Genomic DNA, 21,679 nt, shown 5'->3' with positions numbered 1-21,679 from the left:
GTTCATTATATAGTATTGATAAGAGTGCTGATGAATTATACAGAAATCACTTCTGGTTGTTATCCTAAATAAATTACTTCACTGGCAGACTTTCAACCTTTTGGAAATAATTATCCTCAGGAAGCAACTGAAACACTGGATGCCTGGTGTCCATTACCAAATACCTATCACTGCCATGAAGATAAAAGAATAATAATACTAATAATTAAAAAAAAAAAAAAAACTAGGGACAAAAATGTAAGCTATCAAGAAGACCCACTATGACTAACAACCTGATCCACAGTGGTTCAAACAATGAAATATTATACTGGCATACAGCATTCCAAATTGGATCTGATAATCACGTTTTACTCTTTAAAACAATAACTGCCACTGCCATTCCAGTTTTTATACATATTCAGTAACATAACTAGCCTTTGCAAAGGATTACAAGTAAAAACTGCACACTATAATATACCTCACACTTGTCGGTGGTTGCAACCACATATTTACTGTCTTGTACATGTACACAAAATAGTGGTAATAATAATAATAATAATAATAATAATAATAATAATAATAATAATAATAATAATGACAACACAGAATAAAATAAAGAAAGTGAAACACAACTACCCCCCCCCCCCCAAAAAAAAGGATGTACATCACAGGAACATACCTCAGTGCACATGTACGGTATAAAAACTTGCAAAAACTTTAAATGAAATTAGGGCACAATGCGGCAACCTTTACAGAATTCAACTTGAAGATTTTCCAGCACAGATATGTATAATTAATTTGTTGTTTACAAATTCAAATGCAGCGAGTGTCCCAAACTCCAAATTAGATGAACTACATATTAAAAATTCCAAAATGATGTTCGCTTCTTGACACAAAAGTCATTATTTTAAAACTTTTTACTCCCTGAGTATGAGCTTGGCTGAATAGAAGTAGCACATGATCGTGGAGATTTCCTGGCTCATTTATCTACACTTTGCTAGTAAAATTTGCATACAGGATGCAGAAAGAAAACTGTACTGCCTATAGTATGAGAGATCAGACTCAGTCCAACATCCTGGACAGGGAAACATAGGTTTGCAAAGCATAGGTGGTCTCCCAAGGAGATGCAATTAATTCTCCAGAGGCGCACATGTGCTCGCAGCCAGAGTCAAGACTCTGTCATAGCTGGAAGCATGGGACACTTTACATGGAAGAAAATGGCCAACACGCAGACACCCTATGGCTTGACAAGAGGAAATGAGCATGCATCTAGGTCAGTTTACCAAGAATGTTTTCTGAATAGCATTATCCCATGTTATTCCCTTTTCTCAAATACATGGAAATACTACTCATGGCTTGAGAATGTTGTGCTCGAGTTTTGGTTGATACATGGTTTGTATTGATTTGAGCTCCAGTATTTTTTCTTATTGTTATCTTGTATTTTTTTTCCAGCAGTAATACTCTTCAATAAAGCATGATTTCAGTGTATTCTTTTATTCAACAGAGATAGACTTAATAATGTTGGTTCCATTTTGTGAAATTTTAGTCAGTTTTGTTCTAATGATTTTTAGGTTCTGGATTCGGAGAGTGAAGTCTTGAGAGAAAGTACCCCTGTACGTATCTTCTCTGTTTGTATTATTAGTTTTCTAGGAAGAGAGCTTTTCGGAATAACTATACTCCTCACAAAAAAAGGTTTGGAATAGCACTGTCAGTTGTGGGTGTTCAGTTTTCAGGCAACAATTTCTCACTACACATACTGTAGTTGCAATTTGTTTATGTCACTTTTTACAATTGGTTTAGAGCGTTCATTCTATATTTAAATTCGTCATGAAAACGTGTGTTTATCTGCTAGCTGAATATGTTGACTGTATGGTATCTTAGGGTGCTGCAATATATCTCTTGGTATCCTCACTATAAAGCCAATTAATTTTCTGGGAAATATATTCACGATAAATGTGTGCACCTTCATTGATTAGTTCATAAGAATCAAGATGATGCTTGCATATCAGGAGTGAAGAGAGAAGCTATGGCATGGTCATTGGGGTTGGAGGCCTGCCTGGTGGACGTGATCATTAAGGTTTCATGACTATATGGTCTGACACCGTGGTTAGCTGGTTTGAATCCCATTGGTGGGTGGGGGGGAAAGTCTCCATCAGAATGTTGGCTGGCAGGGTAGGAGAGGTGGTGGTATACAATTCCTAATCACTAAATTTGTATGCCAAAAGCCTAGATTCAAATCCAAACTTCTCCTCAGTGTTCATATAGAGTGGGGGCACATGATGCTGCTGATGGTAATTTGTCTGTCGGATGGAGATGTTGTGTATGTTCAGTCTTCAGCCCTAAGGCTGGTTGGATCCTCAACAGCTCTGCCATCAGCTGTCATGAATGGCCTAGGCATCACTGAAGAGGCGTACTAGGGAAATGAGGAGTGAGGTAGTTTCCCGTTGCTTTCCTCACCAAGCGAGAAGTCGCTATTACATATCAGTCTGCCAAGCCCACTGAAATGCATGCACCAACTGACCCTATGAGCAATGTTTTCACACCATTCATAGCAGGGACTGACTGCAGAAGGAATGGCATTATTAGCATCGCTCATACCTCAGTCACTTTCATATTGTCAAAGCCAAGGATAAGACAGAGACAGATCAATGAAAGTAACAAAAATGCTCTAGCCCATACCAGAAGACATAGTGCACTGTAAACACTAGGTCCTGCCAGCAAAGGCATATGGAGATGTTAAGTCTTGTTATTCGACAGGAGAAGGCTGTGTGTTAACAGAGTTTCACCCTTTCCCTATCTCATCATCATCCCACGTCCAGACGTGCAGGTCACTCATAGGAGTCAAATAGATCTGCATCAGGTGAGCCAAATATGTCCTTGGACACTCCCAGTACTGAAAGTCATACAATAAATAAAATAAATGGACTTGGTGGACTTTGTGCAGTTATTTCCAGATTCTTCATTTTGTTAAAATTTTATATTGGAAATGAAAAATCAGGGGAGGTATTTATTTTGTTGCATGCTTCCTTTCAGTGCAACATTTAAATACAAATTCTGGAGAAAAAAAATTCCTTGTTCAGATCAGGTTTACCTCAGTTAAAAGTCTCTATAGTCTTTCAGTATGATGAAACAAATGGACACAAATGGATATTCTGCTACTATTTACCTTAAATGTGTATGGATTGAAAAAGAAGGTATTAAATTCCTTCAAAAAATTTCTGATGAGCAGAAGCTGTTTAATTTACATGAACAGGACATCATAAGGGTTAAGATAGATATGAGGTTATGTACAAGGAAAATTTTACTACATATATGTTTCGACTGGTGTGTTTATGTGGTTTTGGTTCGGTAGATGTAAATTTGCTGTTCTTTAGATAATTGTACGGTAACAAAGGAATTCTTTGACAAGCACTATACCATACCAAAGAAGTTCAAAAATATAAAATTTCAGAGAAACTGGGCAAAATAAGAAGAGAAGCCCTGCTCTGTTCTTTTATATAGTACTAAAAATATTTCATTTCAGGTTCTTTCTTGAATTGAAATAATGTCTTTTTCCTTCAATATCTTGCAGATATTCTAATATTCTAAATTTTTTGTGAGGAGTATAGAATGTACAAGGCAAATAATGTTTTTCAGATTGTTCGTTAGTTATTTGTTCATGTTCTGGTTCATTGTATGAAAAAAATATGTCTAACCAAGGCTCATTTTACAGAAAAATTTCTTCTAGGTTATATATTGACATCATGTTAATAATTTTGCCCTTATGTGACATCCCATATGTTTAGCTTGATTAGTGATGCCATTTTCCAGGTAGTCCATTCCATAGGCATTTGTGTCTAGTTGTTGCTGTGCTTATCATGCTGTTTAGTTTAATTGGAAATTTGTTTTCTGAAACTGATGGTCAAAGTTATAAATTTAAGCTTGCCTAAATTTTGTCTTTGTTGCTTTCTTTAAATTGCTTGAGTAGGCTAGCTTATCTTTGTCCCACCTCCTATCCTGTTGTAAGCTGTCAATACTGTTTTATCAAAAAGTATATTGCAGTTGTAAAAAAGGATGAGAACAATTAGTGACAACTGTACATTTATTTTAAACATTCATGTTAAAAGCTAGGAATTGAGAAACCATCCTAGAAGATAATTCCCCTCTTTCACTGTCAAGTAATGACAAATTGACGTGTATATCATATGCACCATGGTTGCCATCCCAGTCCTTGCCCCTGTAATTTACAAATACTTGCACCAGATTGGTCAGTGCCCAACATTGGATATCAGATGGAATTTCTGTGTATTTAGTACATGGAACCACAGTTTACAATTCTCCAAGCCCCTTTCATCAAGCAACAGTAATGATTATGGCAATAGAGCTAGCAAGTTTTGGCATAATTCAGTATTTATATAAAATACTATGACTTAACTGATAGAAGAACAGTTAATAACACAAAGAAAGAAAAAAACGTTGCATACAATTCAATACACCTCATCTCTTCTCCTTGATGAAGATTCTCATTTTGGACAATATGATGTGTGTTCGTTTTTTGTGCTCTCAACCATGCTTTTATATTCCAAGGTTCTGCCTTGTATTTAGTTTTTACTTCTCTGCCATTATTTAAGTTTACCAGTGAACTTTATCTGTTTTATCTGCAGTTTACCCAAATACTGAAGAACTTGAAAACTGCTACAGCTCCTAAAATATGACTGGAAATGTGTAGATCATCAGAGATGTGAGGCACATTGATTAAGTCCAAAGGATCTCTAAGTTTGCATACCAGATGGCTAAATGGTTAGCATGCAGGCCTGTGGTTTAGAGACTCCTGGGTTCGATTCCTGACCAGGTTGTGGATTTTAACCTCCATTGGTTAAGTCTGATGGCTTGGAGAATGGGTGTGTGTGTGTGCCATCTTCAGCATTACAATTCATCTCAGGTAGAGCCCCATTCTCATAGACGCGCAGGTCGCCTATACGGCGTCAGCTCGAAAGACCTGCACCAGGCCTCTTCGGAGGCCACACGCCATGAAATTAAAAGTTTATTTACTTAAAGATTAAAAAAGCGTCCATAAATATGGGGAGAAATCAAATTATCTTAATCATGTTCTTCTTTTATGGCCGTATGTGTGCCCACAATGGATACTCCCAAGTATCACTCAGGGTCGGCTCTTCTGATCCGCCAGTGTCTAGGCCTTTTCGGCTGTACACCACCATGTTGCTCTTGGACACCCGCATCCTCTCCTTGGTTCCTCGATTGCAAGAGCTCTCTTAACGGAATAATCTTAATCTTGACGTTGTACGTGTCCGTACCAGTGCAGCTGCCGCTCCTCTAATTTTTCACTGATAAGGGCTGTACTAAATGATTCTCGTATATGCTCATTGCACACTCGATCCAAGAGGGTGAGACCCGCTGACCATTGCAGCATTTGAATCATGTGATGTACAGAAATTATAGATTAGACAATACAGACAAGATATAAAATGGTGCCATGGGACTGCATTGCAAAGTAATCTTATATAACTGGCTACCATAATACATATTCATCTCTCCTGAAGGTAGAAATAGTGTCTATGTTGCATCTTCTGTCTACATTTTGCACAAGGCTCTTGAATTCTTGCGGTATTGGAGCTCATTTCTATTTCAGTGCTATTTCAGTTGTAGGAAATTTTGGCATGGGTATTAATATGCTGCTGAGTGTCTGCTCAGGGTATTCCATTTGTTTGATGAAATTTCAATTGGAGAAAAGGTTGAACAGTCTGTTTGTCATACACCAGTATGGTAGTATCTTTCCTACAGCTCATCAACAGCTGTTCTGTGATGAGGCATAGAATTATCACTCCAAACGTTAACTACCATCTTGATTCCTTTTTGTAACGTTCACAGTGCATTCATCATCATCATCATTGGTTTACCCTTCCAGTGAGCCAGGTGGGGTGTTTGAAAACGAGCGACGTCCAAAGTTGCTTATTCAAAAAGATTTTGTTGTCCATGACAGATTCCCAATTCCATCCTGTTCTCTCCACGTCTTCCCTCAGTTGGTCCATCCATCTTCTTCTTGGTCTTCCAGCTGGTCTTCTACCTGTTATTCTCTTTTCCAAATAAGCACTTGGTAACCTTGTGCTATTCGTTCGTTTAACATGTCCAAACCATTGAAGTCTAGATGACCTGAGTCTTACCTTCATTGATTCATTTATACCTATGACTTAGATGTTGATTACCATAGGGAACCTGAAATATTTGTCCCGAATGATTTATGTAGTACGATTCTTGTAGTGGAGTTTGCTTTCAAGTGAGGCTGTGTTTGAATCCCATCATGGGAGTCCTGAAGATGCTTCCCATGACTTCTCATTTTTACACCAAGCCTCAACTAAATTAAAGTTGCTGTTCAGAAGTACTTATAACTGAACTGTAGATGACTAAGTTTTATTCACATGTATACTTAATTAGTTGGAATGCAGGATTAGACTGCATGTAACATTAACATATTGGGGGATTGAATTATTCTTCTTATTCTTCTTCTTTCATTTCACCCTCTTTGGGGTACATTGAATCAATCATTTCTCTGTGTGTTGTTGTTTCCTTAGTGCCCAGTATTTCTTCATTCTTTCTGATCTTCATTTCCTCCCATCTTTTGAGAGAATAGGTTTGGTTTTTAATGTATTTGTCTTCGAACCTTATATTTTCGTCTTTAGTTATTACTTTAGCTGTTGAATCGAATAGTGAATTTTCTGTAATTTTTAGTTCTAGATCTTTTTCAGTTTCAAGGGCAAAGCCGTAGGTATGTAATCTCCTTCATTGATTTCAAAAAGGCATACGATTCGATTGATAGAGAATCCCTTTTATCAGTCCTGGAGGAAATGGATTTGGATAAGAAAACAACTAATATAAAAGTGACTATCACAAATAAATACATTTTCGAAAGTTAAATTCATGGGTGAACTGTCAGATTCCTTTGAATAAGAGCGACAGTACGACAGGTGGTTGGGCTGTCATTATTGTTCAACTGTGTGCTTGAGAAAGTAGTCAAGAGAATAGAACAAAAATATAAAGAGTGGAATTAGACTGGGTTGCAAAAAGTAATAATAATAATAATAATGTTATTTGCTTTACGTCCCACTAACTACTCTTTTACGGTTTTCGGGGACGCCGAGATGCCGGAATTTAGTCCCGCAGGAGTTCTTTTACGTGCCAGTAAATCTACCGACACGAGGCTGACGTATTTGAACACCTTCAAATACCACCGGACTGAGGCAGGATCGAACCTGCCAAGTTGGGGTCAGAAGGCCAGCACCTTAACCGTCTGAGCCACTCAGCCCGGCGGTTGCAAAAAGAACAACCTGAAAATCAATTGTATTGCTTTTGCAAATAATAATGTTATTGTGAGCAATGGTCCCATTTACATCCCAAAATTGGAGGGTACTTTGTATCTTGATAACTTTCGCTTGTAAGTTCTGTAGAAGCTTCTCATGTTGTTTTTTAGTAAATTCTTCAACAGTCTGGAGGAAAGTTTTGTTTCATGTGCCTTCTTAATCCTTTTCATTTCTTTAATTTCTTTTTTCTTTCTTTCTTTTCTTTTTTCTTCTAATTTTATAAGTATTGCAGTATGATCAGTGACCCTTTGATGGCACTAATGGTGATGGCATACAAGTGGGTTCAGTTAAGCTTCACACAATCCCAGAATTCCACAAAGAATTTGGGAATCATCCCCTGACCACCAACCATGAGTCCATGCACGGAAATGTTGTCCAGATGATGTTTGTTTTTGTAATACAGCATGGTTACATGCTAGATAGCTCTCTTTTCAGCTTCAGCTTCATCTGGCCAATTGATTTGGAACTCAGTGTTGGGTTGATCTACACTTTAAAGAAAAGTTTCTAAAGTTAGTTTTGTATTGTGATAGAATTTAGAAAGTAGAGATGGGATTGTCATAGAACATACACATTTGAGATAAAGTGTGCGATCTTAAGTTGCAAAATTTACTACTGAAATTTCATTAAATTTCTAATTAATCACTCGGTTGGAGAGGAAAACGTTAAATTTACTTTTGAGATGCATATGGTTACATTTTTAGAAATAGCTTTATGTTGCACCGATGCAGATAGGTTTTATGGCATTTTGAGAAATATAAACTAACATTGGGAGATAATGGTATGTATGTATGTATGTATGTATGTATGTATGTATGTATGTATGTATGTATGTATCCTTTCCTTAAGTGGATGATAAGCTTTGTAATGCTCATTAAGTCGACTCTGAGTATGTGAAATAGAACAATATCAATAGCATTTAATTTAAGGTGGTCAGTAATTTCTCTCTATAAATACACATTTGATGAAAAGTATGTTTATGTGCAAAGGTTCTATTTAAGATACCAATTCAAATCCCTCTACAAACCCCAAGAATTTGTAAATACATTGTGATAAATTAGTCAGACATTCTGAAAAGAACGTCTGTTCATTCAGAAGAAGGATAAGTCAGTAAAAGGTTTAAATTCATATTGAGATTCATTTGAAAAATTGCTTGCAAGTTGTGGTTTGGACTTCCTTTACTTGTTTCCCTTACATGGTGTGTGTGCTGGTGTATGTGTTTCTGAAGATCACTGAGCTTTTGTTCATGTTTCTCACTGCCTGTTTTTTTTTTCCTTCTGTTATGCTTCTCCCATTAACTGTACTTAGTTTCAGAGAATAAATTTTTTATAGAAATTACATTAATTGTTAATGCTTTTTTCTAAAAGAAAGAGCAGTGGAATGGGGAACAACCACTATGATTAATTAATTAATCAGTTTCTGATTTGCTGGGCATAGTCTCTTAGATGGTTAAGATGCTGACTTTCTGAGCCCAAGTTGGCAGGTTCAATCCTGGCTCAGTTCGGTGGTTTTTGAAGGTGCTCAGATAAGTCAGATTCTTGTCTGTAGATTTGTAAAAGAACTCCTGCAGGACAAACTTCTGGCACCTTGGCATCTCTGAAAACCATAAAAGTACTTGGTGGGACGTAAACACAATCACATTACTATTAGTTTCTAACTTACATTCAAAGCTTTGTACATTGCTAATGAGCTACAGAGTGTCAGCATTTATATAACTACAAATACTCAACTCTTGCTTAAATAAAGGACTATACTGGAAGGAAATCATGTTTGTTTTATCCAAAAACTGTGAGAGATTACATACGTGTAAGAGTATCCTTATGTTCATGTCCTTTTCAGAAACATTTAAATACTGTAGTATGAACTAGAATTTGTTAGCTGCCTTGTTTTTCAGTTTTTTATGATCTGAAATACAAGGTTTGAAATTAAACAACAGCACAAAGTTGAAATGCAAATAGAGGATTGTGGAGGGACTTTGTTAATTTGCAGAGGCTTTCAGGTTTAACAGTAACAGGTATAACAGGTGGTGGTGATTAATGAAGATGTATGCATTGTCTGTACTTTGTTGAATTGAATTATTAATAAATATATTTCTAGTTGTACTTAAAATAAATTAACTGGCATATGCAAACTTTATTGCTGATCCACAAACAAGGTTGGTAAGTTAAGAATCAATTTATATATGTATGAGTATTTTATTATGCAAATTTGAATTTTTACTATTAGCAAGCTGGACATTTTAGGGTTTATTTATAGATTACTCTTCATTATTTATATGCAGTCCTAAAATTATGACTAATTTGGTGTTGCTTTGTTCTGTCACTACTGTGTTTTGATGGTAATGCGTTACTTTTTGTTGCTGCTGCAGTGAATGTAACCAAGTTAGTGCTGTAGTTTAGTTTGTAATGAAAACATCATTAGTTTTGCAAACTTTTCAGAACTCCTTTTGTCATTGCTGCTTGTGTTCAGATAGAGAATCACAGAAATAGATTTTCTCCTCTTTGTCTACTGACCAATTCCCCTTAATAATATTTAGAATCCCTTCTTCAGTCCTATGTTCTCTGCTCCTGTATCGATAAAAAGTGGTCTAAACCTCTTGCATGTTGTAATGTACCTGTATCTATTTTAACCATAGTATTACCTAGTTAGTTAACACTTTCCATTTATTGAGCTTTCATTTAATGAGTTCACAAAAATCAGGGATCCATCTAGTAAATTATTTTTCCCATGAATGTAACAAATTGCTGCTGGGATACAAAATGTTTCTAAAGAGACACCAGTAAAACTAAACTATAAAACTTACCTTACAGGAGATGCTGTACATGGTAGACTTGCTTCTTAAACAAAATTGTAAAGATGCCTTTGAGAATCTATTCAAGTAATATATTACATCATGTCAGGTACATAATAGCACGTGCCGAGAACACCTAGCGAGTTCGCTATGTGGCTTAGACCATGTAGCTGTGAACTTGCAGCCCTGAAAATGGTTTTCTGTGGGTTCCCATTTTCACATCAGGCAAATACTGGGGCTGTAACTTACAGGCACTTCCTTCCTATTTCTAGCCCTATTCTATCCCACCTTAAGACCTCTCTGTGTCGGTGGGGCCTAAAACTGATAGCAAAAAGAAAAAGGAAAACGCAGAACAAAAAAAGGATCAATTAGACCCAGGTTGGAACTGAATCCACAACCCTGCTAACAGACAAGAATGACCAAGGCCATCATAGCCCAGTTGGGAAAGAAACAGATTTGCAATCTGAAGGTTATGGGTTCTACTCTCATTGGTGTTTCATTGGCCAATTTGTTCTATTCTTAACATCTCTTCAGCATGCACCATGTGTTTTTGACATGCCCTTATAATTACAGACTATGAATCTCATTGTTAAATCCGTATTGATGGTTGAACTTCTTACAAAATTGTACAAAAACTACTTTAATCCTCCTGGTCAATACTATATATTTTTTATGTCCAATTAAGACAAAATTTTATACATGAATAGACATGTTTCAACACGGCGTTGGGTCATCCTCAGTAAGACATGTATGATGTTTTAAAAAAATGTAGGATGCACAAAATGAAATGTTAGCTAAAAAGTTTTTAAAAAGCATTATGAAAGTTAAAGAACTGTGAAATATTGATTGTTAAAACAGTCTTGAGCTGGAAGTCTTTCTGTTTCAATGCTTATTGTTCTTTGGTGTGCATCAACTGATATCTGTATACTGTTGGCTTAGTTTTTGTGTTCCGACATATGCTGATGTACATAAGCATTGTTGAAGTTGAACTGTCTGATTTTAGTGTAACGTGGCCCGCGTGTATCACCTGTGTCCTCTGATTATGGAGTCCAGCTCTCGACTGACTTGCTCCTGCAGTCGAGACGCAAGACATTGTGCATCTCATATCATCCATGATATCCCTCTTGTAGTCTGAATGAAGTCTTCCTCTATGATTCCTACCATCTATTTTTCCTTCTATAATTCTCTTTGCCAAGCCATTGTATTGGAGTAGATGCCATATATTCAAATCTTCTACATTTTAAGTTTCGTAGTATACTTAGGTCCTCCTGAACTCTTCTAAGGACATTATTGTTAGTTATTTTGTCTTTCCAACTTATTTTAAGGATTTTTCTGCAACACCAGGTCTCAAATACTAGGAGAATTTTCTTCTCCCTTTTGCCTACTCTCCATGATTCATTCTTATACAGGACAATGCTTCACACACATCTTTATCAAATATTTTATTAATTTGAAGCTGATGTGTGAAGTGAAGATGTTTTTCTTTTTGTCAAGTCAGTTTTGATCTGATTGATTCTACTTATTCTTTCCTTACAACTTTGCCCATCACTAAAATTTTTGCTTCCTGGATAATTGAATTCTTTCACTTCCTGGAGGGCATTAATTTGAAATACTATCGTGGTAGATTCTTTTCATTTTGGCTACACACTAGAACTTTGGTCTTCTGTTCATTATTTATATTATATAAATGTTATATTTTGGAGATTATCCAACATAAAGTCCAAACAGTTGTGTATTCCATTCCCACTGGTGTTTAGCTGGCTATTTTTGTTCTGCACTTAACATTTCATCAGATGTTCATCTTCTACCTGTTATTGTAGGATCACTTTGGAAATGTTATGTATCCTGACAGTTGCTTGCTATGTGAGATCTCAATTGTTAGCAAATGTGCTGTATGAAAACCCTCTGTATTTTTTCCTGTGCTGTTATACCTGTGGAAAGTGTATGTTGTCAATGATAGAAAATAATCATTAGCTTGCTGCTTAACATAAACCTTTCCTCATAGCACTTACTCTTAAATTGAGGGGTTTAGTGAGAAAATGAGCTAGCTATCTCACAGATGTGCAGGCAGAAGATGGGAGTCAGGAAAAGTCTGTCAGTGATGTTGCTTACAATATAAATTAAAGAAATAGACCGGAAATGTTCTCTTTGTGTAGAATGGTGCCTTTTGTATACATTAACTTTATTCAATATACGGGTAATGAAATGTTAGTATTTTACTGTCTAGAGTTTTCATCTACATTAAATGAATTGTAAGTTCATGAAGTGATGTTCATATTGTTGACTTAAGTCCCATTGATTTTTAGTTTTCAGTGACACTTTATGAAGTGATGTATCTAGGAACCAAAAATTAGGAGAATTGCTTTGAATCTTTAAAACTGGTTCTGTAACGTAAATGCAGTGTTAAAGAGGGATGGGCAGGGAAGAGGTCATATACTAGAAACTTGTATTCTTGGTTTAATAACCCAGTGCAATATTCAGATCTCAGTTAATATAGATTAAGGGGCATTCCTTTTTCTGTTTAGTTCACAAGTCAGAACATGTTTCAAAATTTTATTTGTTTTTAGATTACAGTAGTCAAAGTTTGCCATGAATAATGGAAAGGAATAATTAAGTGACAAATTCTATCATATGTTGAAAGACAGAAGTATGAAAAGGAATATACAATAGGATGAGGACTATGAGAGGTCCATATCAGGAGAGGAAATAATGGAAAGAAGACAAAAGGACAGACATGAAAATACAAAAGAATAAAGGCAATCTCCACATCTTCATACACTGCTGTCTTCAAGTAGATTGTTTCTCATCTTATCAATCTTAATTCTTTTACTTCTGTTTCTTCTCAGCCTCAGTCAATCTTTTTCACTTTCCAGATTCATCAGGAGGGAGGATATTGACATAGGGTTACCGTATTCTGAAACCTCAAAATACTCAACGGGATTGGTCAACATGCTCTTAGGACTGCCAAATCCTGAATTAAACATTATTAGTTTGATTTTGTTATCATTTATTTACATATTTACATAAGAAACAAACAAAATAAAAAATATTATCCACACCTCACATACCTACACTTTATTTATTAAATGAAAAGCGCACAATGTGCAAAAACAGTTTTTGTACAGATGGTCAACTATGCTAATGCCATTCTTATTATTGAGGTTGTCCTCATTTTGCAGTTTTGTGCATGGTATCTTTCACAATGATCGTTGCACAGATTACATATACAGTCTTCGTTCGGCTGGTGGAAGTTTTTGGTTTGGCAGAATCTGTATACCTACACTTTAGAACCAATGTACCATGAGGATTTTTCACTAGATTGAATCTGTTTTTTTTAACAGTTCCTTTTGTTGACACAAAATATTTAAAATAGTTTTTGCAATTCACATGTCTAAAATTAAATTTTACCATTGCAATTCCCTTTACAGGATCAGCTGTCAGTCTATTTGTCCACTGTGTCTTTATTAAGTACAGCAACCTCTCAACACGATATAGGCTGGCATTGCAAAGAAGAACTGCGCAATTACATTGATTGTAAGGAATGTAAATCAATATTTTTGGTTTTACCAGCATAACCGATGGATTGTAAGCAAATAACAAACAGTGTAATTCAATGATTGATATAAAAAAGTATATAAGTTAACTTGCTGATAATACGAGATGAAACAAAAATCAAAAGATCTTACTTCCCAAAAATAAAAAATTCGGACGTTTGCAGAAATCTTAAAAATGTATGCGGACGCTACATTGAATGTTGAAAATACGGACATGTCCGCATAAATGCTTAAGTATGGTAACCCTACATCGTTACTCATTGAGGGGCCATCTGGACAGTTTATTCTTGATTTAGGAGGTGTACTGTATGAAGACAGGAAAAGGGAAGAGACAAAAAGATAAAGATGAATACAGTTGGTAATAGACTAGGAATACAAGAAAAACACAAGCTGAAAATTATCTCAGTGGGTCAGTATAAGTTAATGGGAATTAATAAATAAGAGTTGTATATAGAAATATACAAACTTGAAAAGGAACTCATAATAGGGTAAACACAATGGCAGTTGAATGTGGAAAGAGGGAGCAACAGAAAGAGGAGACAAAGACAAACTTGAAAATGCAAAAGGACAAGAACAATCTCACAGACTTGATAATGGGATTTTGGGCTCCGCATCTTCAGAAGAAAATCTGGACTGTTCATGAGGAAGTCTTCTACAATAATGCTCCAGCATACAGCGAGCCATGTGGCGAAGAACAAGCATACTACTACAGTTTTCCAATAGTAAATCATTCTTAAATTCAAACCATTATTGTAGAAGACTTCCTCGTGAACAGTCAAGTACAGGCCGTGAAAGCATCGATGTTAACAAGAACAGTCTCCATATCTTCATATACTGCCGTCTTCAAATAGATAGCCTCTCTTCTCATCGGTCCCAGTTCTATATCCATTTCTTCTCAGCCCCATACAAGCTGCTTTCCAGCATCAACACTCAGATTTATACTCCATAGATTTTGTCATAATATGAGAAATTTACCATAAATGAATGTGTTGCATGACTCAGTGGTGTTTCAAAGAATTCTTTCATGGTAGGTACAAAAAGTAATGTCTTCTGGTAGGTCAGGCCACTCAGGAATGAAAGATAGCAAGGGGACAAGATTAGGGGATCTTGAGGTCTAAAGTGTCTTTATCAAGTATTAAATTAAATTAATGTATCTAGCTAAGAGAGTATGAGAAGATGAGTTTGACAGTTGAAACATTTTGTTGGTAAAACATGAACTGGAGTTGACAGTAGTTCGTTGGATTATGTTATTCAAATATTCAACCTAGTCTTATTTGGTGAATTAGAGTCCAACGAGGAACTCGTATTACTTCAAGGTCGGAAAAAGCACAATGTTGTATATATTGCAGAAAGTGCTACCTAACATATAGTTTGTGAAGTTCCTTCTTACAATGTTATTCATTGGAGAACAATGGAAAGTTGACCTTCTGGGTGGTGTAAAAAGCATCTTTGAGTAGCAAGATAATATAGGATTTCTTCTTCAACTCACATTTCCAGTCCTCTCTGGGGTTGGGTTATGAATCAAGGACCTCCATCGTGGCCTGTCTCTCCATAACTTTTCCCATGTCTAATATTTCTTCTACTTTTACTTCTTGTCTTTTCCCTGTACTCTCCTCAACTGTATCCATCCACCTCTTTCAAGGCCTATCTTGTGGTCTCTTTCCTGTTGAGTTCCAAAGAAAGTATTCACAATGAAACCAAGTCTTCTTCCATTTACATCACGTGTCCATACCATTTCAGCTTGCTTGTTTCTATCCTGTCTTGTAGTTTTGAAATTCCAATTCTCTTTCTAATCTCTTCACTTCTAATTCTTCTCCACTGGGGAGAGTGGCTCAGACAGTGAGGCACTGGTCTTTTGACCCCAACTTGGCAGGTTTGATCCTGGCTCAGACCGCTGGTAGTTGAAGGTGCTCAAATACATCAGCCTCGTGTTGGTAGATTTACTTGCACGTAAAAGAACTCCTGTGGGACTAAATTCTGGCACCTCTGCATCTCAAAAAACCGTAAAAGTAGTTAATGGGACGTAAAGCCAATAACATTATTACTTCTAAGTCTATGTTTTCTTGTCTTCCATACAATACCTCCTTTCCTTCCTTCTTATCATCACTACTGTTATACTCTTTGCTACACTTAAGTTTTGTTTCAAACTCTCTATCAATTACCTGATTCCTCACATTAACTTGTTCTGTACTTCCATTTTATCTTCCTCCCATATTACTATGTCATCTGCAAACAATAAGATCTTAGTTGCATTTCTTCCCATTTTCTTTCATAATGGTTAGAACTATTAATAGCTATCCTTGGAGGTCCAAGTTCGATTCTGGGTACTGCTGGGGATTTATGAACACTAGGAAGGCTGGTATATGGTTAAAATGATACATACAGCTCGCCTCCATTCGGGGTGTGCCTGAAAATGGCCACACCCCCTTGGGGTAGGACACCAGTTTACTTTATTTTCTGATATTTTGTTTTACACACTTTTGAACTTTATCCATTACTGTAATGAAGAGGATTGGGGACAGTATGCTTTCCTGCTGAAGTAATGTTTCCACATCAAACCCTTTAGTTTCTCCTATCTTCGTTTTTAATACTACAAACTCATTTTGTACAATGCTTTTTATCATTAGCATTTCTGCTCTGTCTTCTTGTTCTCCTTCATGCATTCCAAACCAACTGCCACAGTACACTGCTATTGGCCTTTTCATTGTCTATAAACGTTTTCAACAAATCTTTTCCTATCTCTCATCTTCTCTTGATAGTATAAAGATCAGGTCATATGTTGATCTGTCTTAACTGAAGAACTTTTCTTTTCTAATTTTATCCTCAACCTTCCAATATCTCCTCGACTATTGTGACTATACTGTATATGACTACAATTTACAAAGTGATCATCAGAGCTCATAAGTACTATTAACAAAGATTGCAGGGTCCACCTATTCAGTACCATAAATTACATGTTATTATTTGTATAATCAGTATATATTAGGGACTAGTTTTGACCCTTCCACTGGGTTATCATCAGTCTCAATCACAATTGGAAAAGACATAAGCAACTTAAAGTCATGAATAGGTGGACCTTCCAATCTTTGTTAATAGTGATAATTGTCAATACAGACCACAATGAAATTAGTTTCACATGAGCTCATAAGATCGTCAGTAATCATCATTCACTACTGATCTGCATTTAGGGCTGTTGCCCAAGTGGCAGATTCCCTGTCACTTGTATACCTATCTTTTCTTAAATGATTTCAAAATGGTTAGAAATCTATACATTATCTCCCTTTGTAAATTTCTCCAATTCCTACTTCCTCTTTCTATAAACAAATATTTTTTCCAAACTTGTCCTCTTATCTTTGTCATACTTTCCTACTTTAAAAAACTCAATTCAGGCTTAATTATCCACTAATGTCATTCCATGTTATCTCTGTGCAACAACATTTTCATAACACTACTCTAACAGAACTAATTGTGCTGCTTTTGTTTGGATCTTTTCCAGTTCTCGAGTCAAGTAACTATCCTCATGGGCACCCATATGAAAGTTTGTAGGGGAGGGGGGCTAGACCTGGGGGTATTTTTAACATTTTGGAAGATGAATGGCGACTTGTATTCCGCGGTAGAATAACACCCACAGTATCCCGTGCCTGTTGGTGGGGGAGGGGCGGTACTACCACTTCTACGTAATACCGACTTTTACATAATTTTCTTGAAAGAAAAACACCTGACTGTATTAGATTTTTGCCTTTCGCTGAGAGCTAGAGCGCCACCTCCCCCTCCCCCCCCCCAGGTATGGACGCCCTTGCCTATCCTTCACATCCTTACTACAACCCCTAAAAACCGTCATAACCATATATAAAGAAATCTGTAACCTTTATTTACAACCTCGTTAATGTGTTTCCCGGTCTAGGAAGCCAAGAATAACGGCCAAGAGGATCAGTTGTGCTGACCACACGACACCTTGTAATCTGCAGGCCTTCGGACTGATCAGCGGTCGCTTGGTAGGCCAAAGCTCTTCGGGGCTGTTGCGCCATGGGTTTTTTTTTTTTTTTCGGTAATGTGTTTACCCTAATTAAGATTTTCTTTTATTAACACTTAGTGCTCCCTAATGGGGTACTTCCACTCCATCAACACTGTAATTAAAACTGAGAGGACTTTTCCTCTTGGGGAATCATACAACCTGACTTTTCTCCCCGTTTACCATCATACCATTGTCTGCTGTCCAACACCGTCAAAGTCTTTGTGCAGATGATCAAAGCAGAATTATAAATTGCACCATGAGCAGTGAATGAATGAGTCACTACACTGATCACAAAAGTTCTTTCCAGTTAAAATTAAAAGTAAACTCTTCCATTGTAGTAAACCATTCATTACTGGATAGCATGGCGATATGAAATTTGATGTGGTAACCGATGTCAAGAGTTCACTTTTGATTTAGATGCAATGAACATCAGATGCTTTCAACAATATCAACAATATGTGCTTTCCCGTGTTGAAGTGGGATGGATTCCTAGTCAGTGAGGTGTTCGTATCAAAGAAAGAAGTGTCTGGTTTGAGAAAAGGACCCAAAAGTCTATGTATAGTACAGAGGAGAAGTGCAATTTTCTATCTGAGAACTGATTTTGAGTACATTTCCATGAATCTGTGGATTAAGTCCTCAATGTAAGGTAAAGAAGAAACTTGTAGTTTGGGATTTCAGGCAATATCTAACTTGTATAAACTCGGTTGAAAATTGCTTTAAATTGCTAATCAATCTCCAATGCAATTTTATACATTCTTACTGAACCCTTCAGTTTTCGAGAATGGCTTGTGTTAGAATGAATGTTACAATTACTTGGCATGGCAGATAAAGTGTGTAACCTTCTTCAATACTTTTGTTTTGATAAAAATTAGAACTAAGATTTTTTAAAAATAAATGCATGAAATTAATTTTTCAACTATCTAAACACTTTCAGCTTCAGCAAATTGATGTATGTATGTTACTTGGGCATGCCACTGTGAATACTGATTTCCATAATGCATAACAATTTTTGTTGTCTTTAAAATAGTAGTAGCAAATGTTTGTGAATTTAAATGGTACTTTGGGTTGATGTTAAATCTTTCATTGTATACATGTTTCATGACAGTAATATATACAGATTGGTTTAAAAGTTACATAATTAATAAAGATATTATGTTTTAGAAATGATCAAAATTTCACAAAGTGGTACTTTCTCAATAATTAAGCTTACTAATACTTTTTTAGCTCATACGAGGAGTAAGTCCATCAGCAAAATATACCACTTCTATGGGATATCAAACTGATGTTGGAACTTCACCTGGTAATGTGTATCAAGATGCGCTGGGTAGTGTGACCATTACAGATGGTATAGAGGACATGCAGTTGGAGACATTTAAAGGTACAGTTTATTAGCTTTCAAATTTGATTATTTTTAAATGTGATTCAATACAGTTAAATCATACATTTTATTTCTAGACATTTGTATTAGGTACTGGTACAGCATTTTAAGTGTCAATATAACTTATATGAGCACAAGGTTTCATGTCTATTTTAATTTCATGATATGTACCTAGGTTATTTTTAGTTAATTTTGGCATTTATTGATATTGACAGCAAACCCCCCCCCCCCCAATTAATCTTGATTATCAATTTTTTTACTGGATATTGTATTTGTAGCAGAATGTGTGGAAGATTTATGATAACATGGAAATCAATCAGCAAGATGGATTTTATGGTAACGTCTTGAATAAAACACAAAGCTAGATTGATGATCAATGGAGAAACTATACAGAAATGACTGGAATACAAGTATTTAAGAATGATTGTGAAGGAGAACAGTGACTATACTGACAAAATAAAGTCCAGAATAGGCCAAGCAAGAAAGATGTTCAGTAAAATGAGGGAAATGTTCTGCAACAGAGACTTTAGTATAAATCTAAATAACCAGTCTGTTAGATGTACATCTTCTCAATGTTATTCTGTGGGGTGGAAACCTGGATTCTGGACAGAAGGGAAATGAAAAAATTGGAGGCTTTTGAGCTGTGGACTTCCAGAAAACTATTGTGATTGATCTGGTCGGCTTGGGTCACAAATGAAGTGATGAGATAGATGGGGAGAAGAAAGGAAGTCTTAAATATGGTCAAGATCTGGAAGCTGCAGTACCTCAGCGATTTGATGGTAGGAGAGAAATATCACCTGTTACACTTGGTCATCATTGAAGGGAAGATACAAGTCAAAAGGCCATGTGGAAGAAGGCACATTTCTTGGCTAGATAATTTGAGTCTCCCTCACCTACTGCCAGCCAGTGATGTACTTCAGAGGAACTTCCTTTATTGCTTTTGTGGGGGGGGGGGGGGGGGGGGAATACTGATATATATGTAAAGCAAGTGATAGTTTACTTCTGAGCCCCAAGTTTCATCCACCTCAGCTCAGTCCCCTTACACAGTTTTGGGAATTTCTCTTCCTAGCAATCTTGGAGGAATTAGGTTCTCTGGTCAAGTTGAAAGAGTGCTGGGACATGCCTGGTTAATTCATGTCTGTTTCAGTTTTATACCTACCTTTATACATTGCTATAGTTTGACTTCCATTTATTAGTAGAGATTAGCTCATTAATATCCAACGAATTTCCCTCAACCTTTTTTCTTTTTGTGGGATTTGATGTTAAAAATTAATTTGGACTTTCAGGAGACATTTAAATCTACAAAAAGTATAGTCAAATTCTGAATGATTTTAATTGTATAATCTCGCCCTATTTCTTTTTACTGTAATTGTAATAAATGTGTAGTATTGTTCCTTTGGTGAAAGTTTTATTGTATAGTATTGAATCAGTCTCAGAAAAACTATTAGTACCGCATTTAAGTTGGTAAACTGTCAATCCTTACCTCTCTGTCGAAATTTGCTGAGAGAATATTAAAAAAACCTTACCATTTTGTGGCCCTTTCTTTCTGTTTTGACGCATACCCCCCCCCCTCCCCCCTCATCCCTCTGCTATATCCTACAAACCTAAGTACTGTTTGTTGTCTGTATATTCTTTTTGCATCTGCACTTTTAATTCCCAATACTGCAAGAAGGGGAAGATTATGGGTAACATTATTAATTCATTGCAATCATTCATGTTGTATCAGGATATCATATGGAATTCTTCAAATTGTTTGGAGCAAGTTACGAGAAAGAAATGTCAGCTTCTTTTGTGATTAAATCCCAAAAATGTGATGAGTGACATTACTTCTTCCAGGTGATGAGGAACCTCAGGCCTCTGTATTTGAGCAAGTAATAGACTGCATCTCAGCTGGCATACAATTACTTCACCAATCATCGTACATACTCACCAATATTATAATGATGGTAAGTAAGAAAACACTTAAGAAACCCAACCGACTCTCAGGTCGCAATCTTCCATCTTGCCTTCCATTGAATAAGACTAATATTGTATATTTTGAATTTGGTAACAAATATTATTGACATAATAAAAATTATTTGAAATCAACCTTGTGCCTGTAAAAACCACTGTGGTCATATTATTGATGAAATGCTGAGTTGCAACAGATATATTGTTAAGAATGAGAATTCTGTGATATAACTTGTACAATGTTGAACCTTAGATGACAGAACCTTACCGGCCAACGTTCTAACCTGAAATATTTCACAAAGTGGTTTTCACATGTGCAGTGATAAAATTTAGATGAATTTTAAATTGAAACTCAATTCTTACAAAGGAGGTCATAAGGTCTCTTGTATGTGTCACGTGTGTGTTGAATTGAGAGGCCTGGTGCAGGTCTTTTTCTAGTAGATGGCCTATAGGAGATCTGCATGTCTGTGAGGATGGGGCTCTACCCATGATGATTTCTAATGTTGAAGACATCACAAACACACAGCCCCCAAGCCAGACAAATTAACCAGTTAAGGTTAAAATCCCCAGCCCAGTCTGTAATCTAACCCAGAACCCCCTGGACCAAAGGTCAGCATGCTAACCATTTAGCTATGGATCTGGTTTCAGATAGAGAGTCCT

At 36.2% G+C, this 21,679-nt stretch overlaps 1 protein-coding gene across 9 annotated transcripts in view; it reads left to right on the top strand.

Annotated features, from left to right (window-relative positions):
* Piezo (piezo type mechanosensitive ion channel component) overlaps nt 1-21,679 on the top strand; it is a 555,272-nt gene that overhangs the window by 295,770 nt on the left and 237,823 nt on the right. For 8 of the 9 annotated variants that reach the window (XM_067145105.2, XM_067145110.2, XM_068227168.1 and 5 more), the window contains exons 8-10: nt 1,551-1,592; nt 18,916-19,069; nt 20,906-21,015. In XM_067145105.2, coding sequence (XP_067001206.2) covers nt 1,551-1,592; nt 18,916-19,069; nt 20,906-21,015 — 306 coding nt within the window. The remainder of the gene's footprint in view (nt 1-1,550; nt 1,593-18,915; nt 19,070-20,905; nt 21,016-21,679) is intronic. The other variant, XM_067145104.2, reaches the window with a different exon arrangement.

This window comes from Anabrus simplex, chromosome 4, assembly GCF_040414725.1.
Source record: "Anabrus simplex isolate iqAnaSimp1 chromosome 4, ASM4041472v1, whole genome shotgun sequence".
NCBI lineage: Eukaryota > Metazoa > Arthropoda > Insecta > Orthoptera > Tettigoniidae > Anabrus > Anabrus simplex.
Note: the sequence above shows the minus strand (reverse complement) of the source record. Positions and strands in the feature narration are given on the sequence as shown.